Consider the following 10020-nt stretch of genomic DNA (forward strand, 5'->3'; position numbering starts at 1 on the left):
AGAAATCTTGATTCTTTTTCTTATTATGATGGGGAGGGGGTGCATGATCTCAGTGTCCCTGCCTCATATGGGCTGTCACAGGGACCACACTGAGTATGCAATTAGAATGTTAGCTCAGGGGATGCAGAGTCCTAAGGTTGATACTGCCCGGCTTTGCGTGATGGAGAAGGTCTCAACAGAAGCCTAAGGAGGCTGTCCTTAGTGACCACAGACAGAACATACTTCAATGACCATCAAGGCCAGCCAGGGTCAAGGAGAGCCACATGGCAAGAGAGGGTGAGGCATATAGTCCTAGTAGCCAAGTCACGGGGTTTGGAGGGGCATAGTAAGGGGTCTCTGTGTAACTGAAATTGGTTAGTGGCAAGGTTTGACTTGGCCGACCCCTCTAGAGTTGAACTGTACCAGAGGTAATGCCAGGATGAAACAGAATCCCCAGTAATGCCCAGGTGTCACAGATTACTGACTTAGGGATACCTGGATCTCCATGATCAGCAGTCTCTGGCTTAGGGTAGGAGAGAGCAAAATACCTCACATCTCTAATAGTACCCCAATATTGCAGAGGAACTGGCTGCAAGGGAGGACTAGCCTTGCGTATGTAAGCACAGTATCATATCCCATCACAGCCTTGAGTCAGGTTTTCGAGATGGCACAATCATGCACAAGGCACCTACATTTCTGGAGTTCCTGAGGCTTTGAACTCTGGCTAGCTCCAGCCTGAATTCCAGGCGGGCCAGATGTAGGGCGCTTTCATCCCCGTATCCTTTTAGAAATGGAGAGTTTTATGTTAGGCCTACTTAAAGTGATGCTGGCCTGTGAGATAGCCCACAACAGCAGCTCTCCAACACTGGCCGACATGGGTCATCTCCCCCATAGAATCAGTCCTTACTCTGTCCTCACCAACTTCCTACTCCTCTGCCATGACAAGAAAATACCTCTGCCGGTCCTTTTCTCAGTTCTGCACCCAGTTCTGGTCTGACTTCAGATCATGCAAGCACAATCTCCATTTGTCTCCAAGTCCTGCATGTTCTGCAGGTGATACCTTTGTCTTTCTCCTTTGCCTTACCTTTGGCTGTTCTCAAGGCTCTTGACCCTTGCCCAGCTGGCTTGCTGGAACTACTAGGCACAATGTCATCTGGCTCTTCAGCTAGCTTAGGTGTTTGCACAGGTGAGCTTGGGGAGCTGTTCCCACCAGACCTGCAGAAACTTCTGGTCCACAGACTTGTAAGTGAAATACATAACATTTTGCATTTTCTCCTAATGCAACCGTGATGGGCTCATCCATACACAGGCCTGCCAGAAACCCCAACTCAGCCATCACATGCATCAGAATCTGGTGTGCAGCAACAAGCTTTTATTGTTAATCACACTGACATGACAGGGTTCACTGGTTCCTGTAGCAGAGTGCAGGGAAGTGTGCTTGCTCCACAGGAACTCAAGGTCACAGCCTCCCTTCCTAGGCAGAAGGGAAGGAGTAATTTAGTTGAACAAAACGAATACCCACTAACCTCCAGAGCATACTCGGGAAGTATTGGCCTGTCTTCTGGAAACCCATGCCCAGGTAGAGGGTCACAGCACCTATCTGCATGGTGCTAGTCTCAAGGACAACATCAGTGTAGCCCTGGTCCCGTGCAAACTGGAGCACAGTTCTGACCAGTGCTTTCGCTATCCCCTGTCCTCGATGCTGTGAGGACACAGCCAGGTGGAAGAGCTGCAACTGCTTCCTCCCTGATGGAGGCTCCTTGACTGGCAGAGCACCCACTGTGCCCACTACCTGCTCCCCAGACTCAGCCACCCAGAAACCTGAGCCACGATCACTCAGATAAGACTTGGTGATGTCAGCCATATCTGTGTGTAAACATTTGGACACATAATTCTTCCAGGGCTGTCCAGCAAGGAACCACAAAAATGGGAGCAGAAAAAAGATGCATACAACAGCCAGCAGCCAGGAGCCAGACACCAGGACCAGGGCAAGGGACACCCCAAGTAAGAGTAGGAGGGTTCGGGGCAGCAGCAGCAAGTGGCGGAAGGTGGAGGGGATGTACTCTTCTGCACCCTTGGTAAACACATCCACAACACTTTTATAGTCGCTGTCTTGGTACTCGCAGATGTGATAAGAAACCATGGGAGAAACTTCTGGGTCTCAAATCTCAGCATTCACTTGCCCACACTCCTTCCCTGAGTCCTACAAAAGAGAGAAGCCATGTGAGTCCCCTGACCTCCCTCTCAACCCAGACCTCCCCAGACCTATGTAGGCCCTGCTCGAGGGTCATCAGAGGGCAAGCAGGACACTAACACTGGGAGAATGTCTGTTCAGTAACACCTGACTACATCCCTCTTCACCCTACTAGAAGCTTTCACAGTGCTACAGATAGACTCCATGAACCAATCTATTTGTTTACTCTCTGTGGACTACATATTGCAGGCATCCTGTGTTTACAAATGTGTAACCCTTCACAATCTCCGCCCCAAGGATTAGAAAAGTTTAGATTACAGATTGGTAAAGACAAACCATTTTCTACGGTCCCCCCTTCCACCTCCCCATCCTTGAAGTCCCAGGTAGGTTCTAGGGAGTCCAGGCCTACGCAGGGACCTTTCCCACAGTACTGTACTTGTATCTTCTTACCCGCTACTACACAACCTAGAGTGTCTGGAATGGCATCAGCTTCTAGTGGCATTCAGTGGAGACAGTCTAAGAGTTTTCTGACAGCTGTGAGCAGGCCTGACCTTGCACTTCCTTAACTGGCTCCTGAACATTTGTTAACCTAAAATCCAGGGTCATAGAGCTGACCAATGACAGCAGGTCGGTCATGTCCATTCACCTCCGAAGTCTAGGCTAATAATTAATAGAGAAAAGTAGGATGTGGTTGCCACCCGGCTTACTATTCCCCTCAGGCTGCAGCATCTCTCTGCCCTTTTTAGAAGTCAGCTTGGTCCCTGCACATAACTGCTCAGAGTGGCCTGATGTCAGCTGTCCTCCCATAGCAACGAGGCTGTTACCACAGGACTTTTCTCTATGCTGTCCTGATCCTGATAAAATGGATCCTAAGGTTTCCATTCCTTCCTCCTCCTCACCTCCATCACCTTCACTCAGCCATAGTGTCCTTTGTCATCCCCAGCTGAGTGGCTGCCCAGATGGTGGGCCCTGGACAGGGACAGCTGCATGAGCTCTAGGGGCTGTTCAGAGCTTACACATCATGCTTCTCACATGGGTTAGCTGAGCTGTTGTTTCCCTAAGACAAAATAGAAGGACATTTTTCTCTACCAATTGTCCCTGTGGAAGGGATGCTTTCTGCCTTTGCCCCAAACCCTGGTCTGAAGGCTAATGAGGACTGGGCTATCCCATTTTACCCAGGCCCGCTGTTGCCTGGCAAGCAGGTTCTCTAAAGAGATAGAGAAGCTACAGCAGGTTGAGGGAGTTCTGAAGCCAGGAGAGAATGGGAGAGCCTCCCAGCTGTAACAAGGACCAAGGAAGATACTGAGATGTCAGGATGAAAGTAGTGAGGTTTTTCAGAAAGGACGCCCAGAGCCAACACCTCAGGAAAAGTTGGTCTCCTAAGCAGTGACAGGAGCAAAGCAAGGATGCTCCTGAGGCTGGACCATCCTTGAGAAAGGAGTGACTAACACCAGCAGGGACCTGCTTCTAAAGGACCTGCACAGAGTCAAGTAGTGCAGACATCCTATTCCAGATGCACATGAGGCCATGATTACATTTAGCTGGGAAGCTGATGATAGTAGAGGATGAGGGCAGCCCTGGCAAGACAAGGCTCTCAGGTGTGCAGGCTGCATGCTGTTAAAGTCCCTGACCAACAAGGTGTTCTGGAAATTAATACTCAATCAGTGCTGACTCCTAAGAGGAACCCTGTCGAATAGCTAAGTTAGACATAAGGGCAACATGTTTCTTAATTATTCAAGGTCTTCTCTGCACAAAACACTGTGGGCCTAGTAGGTTACTGTTTGCAAGATGAACCTTCATCAGTACCAGCGGTGTGCCCAAGATTCATGTGACCTGTCCATTACGACACAGGCCAGACAGTGAAGTCCTAATCACCCTGAGGTGCATTTAGGGCAGAAATGACAAGGAATCGGCACTATTTGGCTAGGGATAAGCAGGAGGACAGCTCCACAGACAGGGACCAGCCTGCAGCTGCGCATCTAGTCTACGGTTTCTCAACCTTCCTAGTGCTGTGACCCTTTAGTACATGTTTTGGTGACCCCTAACCATAAAATTATTTTTGTTACTACTCCATGTGTACTGACACAAAGCCCTGGAGCCAACCCAAGCACTTCCTTCCCATCCCCAGACCAGACCTGTAATGCTCACAGCAATGCAAACAGCAATCACATCCAATTAAGTTACACGAATGAAAATGCATGAAGCACACAAGTACAGCTAAACCGTGGAATTTTTCTTTTCCTTATTTGAGCAAGTATTAAACAAAAAAGAAAGCTTTTGGTCGCTGAAAGGTGATCCAAAGGTGTCAACTATTTTATAGCTGGTCACCCCTGGGCACCCTTGTTGCAATTCTTTGGATATTTTGAAGGTTTTATCACATAGCTCAGGCTGGTCTGGAACTCACAAGACTCTTGCTTCTCCCTCCCAAGTGCTAGGGACTATATCCATGGAGCACTAACTATAGTGCTTTTAAAAACCTGTACACAAAGACAAAATAGTGAAAAGAACAAATACCAAAATTAAATGTTCATTTCCGATTTGCTGGAATTGTCTAAGGTTTTTAACACAAAAGGGGAAGGGGATATTTGTAAATAGTTCCTGATACACAATAACAGGCCACCAATATGCAATACTGGTCTATCCCGATGGTCACCAGGTCCTTCAGGAGGAAGTCAGAGCTGAAGCTAAAGCCCTAACCTTATGTCACCAGATCCCGCAAGTAGAGTCTGGACCCTGCCTGACTCCTCTCTAGCCCTGATGGCATGGCCTGCCCTCACTTAGGTTGGTCAGGCTTTCCAACAAGGCGTCCCTGTGCTCCAGGCTTCCTCCGCCGAGTCCGCTGGCCCCCTAAAGGCGGGCGTGGGGGGCGACTCTCTGAAGCGCCTCCCTCCCAGCACTGGGCCTGGCTGTGGCTGTGCGGTCCGCACGCGGCTCCTCCAGCCTCAGCCTCCGGTATCGCCTGCAGGCCCGCCCCGGCGCGCGCGCAGCCGAGTGGCCTTCCGGCCGGAGCCGCACTCCTGAGACTATGTCGCTCTCCACCCGCGGCTTGGGAGGGCTCGTGACAAACACTGACGAAGACATGCACACTTCGCTCTCAAAACGGTCACTGCACGGAAAGGGCTATGGCTCCGGCTGGGCGGAACCCACTACCATTTTGCCACACGGCTTAGACGATCATGTCCCGGAAGCAAATCCCTCCACTTTCACAAGTGCTGTCTCCGCCCAAGTGGAGGTCAACATCCAGAGAGTGCTTCCGCTGACTCCTCCCTGTGTGAGGGCAGCTTGTGCTGGAGAAGAAATAGTCTAGTCCAAACCTTCCTGTTTAAACCTTCCTGTGGGTGGAGCCTGGAAGTTGGGGTCAGTTTGTAAAATCTGCTGAAGGTTTATTTGAGAGATGTAGTCACTTTCTTGCTGTGATAAGAAAAGTATTAGCCTAAATAAAGTGAGCACACTTTTCCACTACTAGAGACCCCACAATCATTTCTCACTTTGCTTCGCGTTGTTACACCAGTCACTGGGTACACCCCTGGACACCAGAGCCCTCCTCAGCGACTTGCTTCCGGGACTTACCCAACATTAAGTATGGTCTTTATATGTAGAGTGGGCTAGGAAGGTCGTGTGTGACCCTTGAGCTTCCCAGCCAGACTAAACGTGCCATAACCTGTTTCCTATTTTCCTTAGTTGGCGTGTTTTTGTTTTTGTCAAAACTTTGTTTACATGGAAGGTATCTGGTGTATGTGCACTAAAAACAAAGGGAAGAGTGGAAACCTTAGGCTATGGGCTTACTCTCCTAATTAGGGTAGTGGAGAAAGCACAACAGAAAGAATCAGTGACTGGAGGAGCTGGGGAAGGAAGTCTTGCTTGTATCTGGGAGAGCAGCACTTGGGACAACAGTTTAAGAATTGTGAGAAAACTGGATTGCAGGCTTACAACTGTGTGTGGAACCCTGAATTTTATGCTAGTAGGCAAACTACCAATGAGCTATAACCTCATTTTGCTTTTAATTTTTAAATTCATAATGACATAAGTCTGTCATCCATACCATCTATACAGTATAATATAATCTATACAGTAAGTGAAGAAAGCCTAGTTAAGAATACATTATAAACACTTAACAAAAATATGTCAGGAAAAAAAAAACAGACCATATGAAAAGAGATTCAGCCTTCAACCTTAGTCATGGATGAAGTAAACATTCAAAATAAAACATACTTCACAGATAGATTTATCTCAACAGGAGAAATGTAAAACTAAAGCCAAAAGACACAGCTTCCTACATTATATTCCTGTATATAGTGATAAAAACACTTTTAAAAAGTTTTTAAAAATTGAAGTGAACCCTGGGGGATTAATAAAGTGCTTGCTTTCCAAATCAGATACCTGAGTTGGATTGCTAAAACCCACATTAAAAGAAAAAGGCCGAGTAGAGTCCTGGGGTCATGTTGTGTGCTTGTAATCCCAGCTCAAGTAAGGCAGAAGCAATGGAGCCCCCGGGTCAGTGGCCAGCCAGCCTAGTTTATTGGGCAAGTTCCAAGGATGGCAAGACCTGCCTCAAAAAGAGATAAAATGACAGATTGGGAGCTGGGTGTGTATACCTTTAATCCCAGCACTCAGGAGGCAGAGGTAGGTGACCTCTGTGAGGTTGAGGCTAGCCTGGTCTACATAGCAAGTTCCAGGTCACCAGTTACCTGGTGAGATGCTATCTCAAACAAAATATAGAGCTCCTGAGGAACGGTTATCTGAGGTTGTAACAGCAGGCAGACATAGGAAGAGTTCACGCTATGACTCCATTATGTAACACCGACCCACAATGCCACAGGAGATCAGTAACTCTTTGGAAAGGGTCTGGATGGAGAGGGTTCAGATTTGTTGTGATTTCATCGTGGCTTCATAGACACATGTGCATAGTTCTGATTTTGTTGCTGTGAAGCGACATCGTGAAAAACGTTTATTTGGGGCTGGCTTACAATGTCAGAGGTTTAGTTCGTTACTGTCATGGTGGAAGTATGGCAGAGTGCTGGAGAAAGAGCTGAGTTCTGCATCCTGATCTGAAGGCAGCAGACACACTGGCTGAGGCTAGACCACAGGCCTAGGCCTCAAAGCCTGCCCCCACAGTGACACTGTTTCTCCCAGGCCACATTTCCTAATAGTGCCACTCCCTATGGGCCAAGCAAACACATGACTCTATGGGAGCCATACTTATTCAAACTACCACACATACAAAGCAATTTTAAACACCTATAATATATATCCATTGTATCTTTAAAATAATTTCAAAAGCACAGTGAGACAACCTATCTTTCTAAATCAAAATAGCTAAAATTTGAGTTAGAGATAGCTCAGTAGGGAGAGAGAGGTGGGGACAAGTACTCAGGCAAGCTCTACGCCAAACACCCTGTCCCAAACAAACAACCCCCACCCCCCACAAAACAATGTGGAGCTGGGTATGGTGGTACATGCCTTTAATCCCAGCACTCCAGAGACAGGCAGGCAGACCTACACAGAGAAGCCTGTCTCAAGCAACCAAACCCAAAAAAACAAAAACAAAACCAACCAACCAACCAACCAACCAACCAACCAACCAACCAACCAAAAAACCCCCAACCCAACCAACCAACTAAAACAACCAAGTTCTCACAGTGGACAGAACCTTCTGAGGATAACCCCCTGCACCCCCAACACATGCACACTACTAACTGCTAGTGAGGTGTAACTGGAACACTCATTTCTTGTTGGTAGAATACAAAATAGTACAACTGTTTGGGAAAGTTTTGACAATTTATTATAAAGTTAAACATACATGGCAGCATTCCACTCCAAGGGGAGGGAAAAGGGAAGGTATTTACATAAAATCCTATATAAAAATTTTATATTTAAATTTAAAAATTAAAAAAACCCTACAACCTAAATATCTTTTATCTGGTTGATGATTAAACAAAGTGCAAGATAACCATAGAGTAGAACAACTCAGCAACAGAGGGAAGTGACTACTGATCCATCCTGTAACACAGACCTTAAAGCCAGTAGCCAAATGTGAGACCCCACTCAGCAGCCTACATCCTAATTATACCCGCACGGCATTTGAGACAAGGTCAGAGAAAAACTGGATCAGCAGTTACCAGGGCTGGGTTGGTGGGAAGAGCTGTGAAACAGACGGGAGTTGAGAGGGTGGAGTCAGGATGCACAAAGAAATTTGTTTTATTTTTCTTTAAAAAAAAAAAAAAAAAAAAAAAAAAAAAAAAAAAAGCTACCTCGAGCTAATGACCCTTCTTCCTACAGATGCAAGGAGACCATTATCCAGCATTTGCAAGTTGGTTCAGAAGGTGTAACTGTGCTATGTGAGATGGGACTTGCATAAACAGTCACAACTGTGCTGGTTGTTAAACTAAATATAATCTTACTCCAGATTCTAAAACTCTTCTCCATGTCACGTAAATATAACCCCAAATGAAACCTTAGGTACTGATAAATTGTTCCCTCGATGTAACTGACACCGGTTTTCTCAAAAGCTCCAAGTCTTTGTAGCGTGTGAGTCGGTGAGAGACCAGGTCTATCAGTCAGGTAAGGTTAAGAGCGTGTGACCCATAAACACTGGAGGTCCTTCAGAAAGCAAGGCTGGAGATGAGAATTAAGTCATTGGCATTTCTGTGATGTACAGAGTGGTGAGGAAAGGTCTGAAGCAGGGAACGACACAGCCACGGGATACAATGTGTGCACTGCTTTAGTAAGTGCCGGGCTCCCTGGCGTGATATTCCGTCCGGACTTTCTCTGGAAGTCTCATTAGATGAAACCGTGCAAGTAACCCAAGGCAGAACAAGGGCGCTGCTTGCTAGGTGCCTCTGGTCCTCTCCACTTTTGTCTCCTCACCTCACCCTCTGGCAGCAGCTCAGGGAGTCAGATGCCATGGCCATCTGTGTCCCATCCCCTGTAGTTGGAAGTGGGGTTATATTTTATAATAAAAGATAGAACGTGGTGTGGTGGTGCCAGAGTTACCATGATGACCAGAGTCAATCTGTCCTACTTGGCCTGGGAATTTTTTTTTTCCCATTTTCATGATGGGGCTTCTCTGTGTAGCTTTGGCTGTCCTGGAACTCCCTCTGTAGACCAAGCTGGCCTGTATTCAGAGATCTGCCTGCCTCTGTTTTCCAAGTGCTGGGATTAAAGATTTAGCTTGGGAATTTTAAGACTCATTTGCAAAGACAAGACAGGGTGTATCCTTCCCTGCAAAAGGTACTGTCATACTGTGCTACTCTGACATGGTGGCACAGAACCTGACGTAGTATTTTAGCTCAGCGTACACAGAATACACTGCAGAAAGATAATTCACTGGGGTAGGGTTGAAGGAGAAGACTTTCTAGAGAGTGGTTCATACACGAATGCCTAGCTCAGAAACCAGGGACAGATTACAGACAAAGGACAACATTCAAGACAGAGTATGACTGCAAAATGGCTGGCATTCAGAGAGGTAAACATTGAAGGAAAAGTCAGCTTGCAGCCAGGTACAGAAAGCCTTGGCAGTCCCTTCCCCAAGGCCATAAGCCATTTGACACTTCAGTAGGAAACGAACACAGGAATTTGTTTGGACACAATTCTGGGAAGCTTTAAGTTTTACTGGAAATTAGACTCCTACACGGAGCCTCCCTCCATAATTTAAGTGTAGTAAACATGTAATAGCCAAGAAATATATTGTGATTATTGTTTTTTAAGAAAAGAATGAGCTAATAACTCTTAGAAATTAAAATTTAGAGCTGGGCATGAACTCCCACATGCTAGGAGACTGGGCAGATGGATGGTGGAGCCCTGGGTTCAAGGCTGGCCTGCAGAATAAACTGAACCCGTATCTTTAA

At 46.8% G+C, this 10020-nt stretch overlaps 1 protein-coding gene across 4 annotated transcripts; it reads right to left on the reverse strand.

The window, feature by feature from the left end:
- Nucleotides 1–1331: 1331 nt before the first annotated feature.
- Nat8b (N-acetyltransferase 8B) lies at nucleotides 1332–5022 on the reverse strand. Of its 4 annotated transcripts, none has more exons than XM_087655782.1 (2): nucleotides 4951–5022; nucleotides 1332–2182 (listed from the first exon to the last, which is right to left on the reverse strand). In XM_087655782.1, the coding sequence occupies exon 2, from the start codon at nucleotides 2120–2122 to the stop codon at nucleotides 1454–1456; it is 669 nt and encodes a 222-aa protein (XP_087511908.1). In that variant the 5' UTR covers nucleotides 2123–2182; nucleotides 4951–5022; the 3' UTR covers nucleotides 1332–1453. The 4 variants fall into 4 exon arrangements, with proteins under 4 accessions (XP_087511908.1, XP_087511907.1, XP_087511906.1 ...); XM_087655781.1 differs by having other exon boundaries at nucleotides 4871–5022; XM_087655780.1 differs by lacking the exon at nucleotides 4951–5022 and adding an exon at nucleotides 3073–3159.
- Between the last annotated feature and the right edge of the window lie 4998 nt (nucleotides 5023–10020).

The sequence above is a fragment of the Rattus norvegicus genome, chromosome 4 (genome assembly GCF_021556685.1).
Source record: "Rattus norvegicus strain SHRSP/BbbUtx chromosome 4, alternate assembly SHRSP_T2T, whole genome shotgun sequence".
Taxonomy (NCBI): domain Eukaryota; kingdom Metazoa; phylum Chordata; class Mammalia; order Rodentia; family Muridae; genus Rattus; species Rattus norvegicus.

Bases quoted from the DNA above. Each gene is read 5' to 3' on its own strand.
- Nat8b (XM_087655782.1), bottom strand. From the start codon at position 2,122: ATGGTTTCTTATCACATCTGCGAGTACCAAGACAGCGACTATAAAAGT.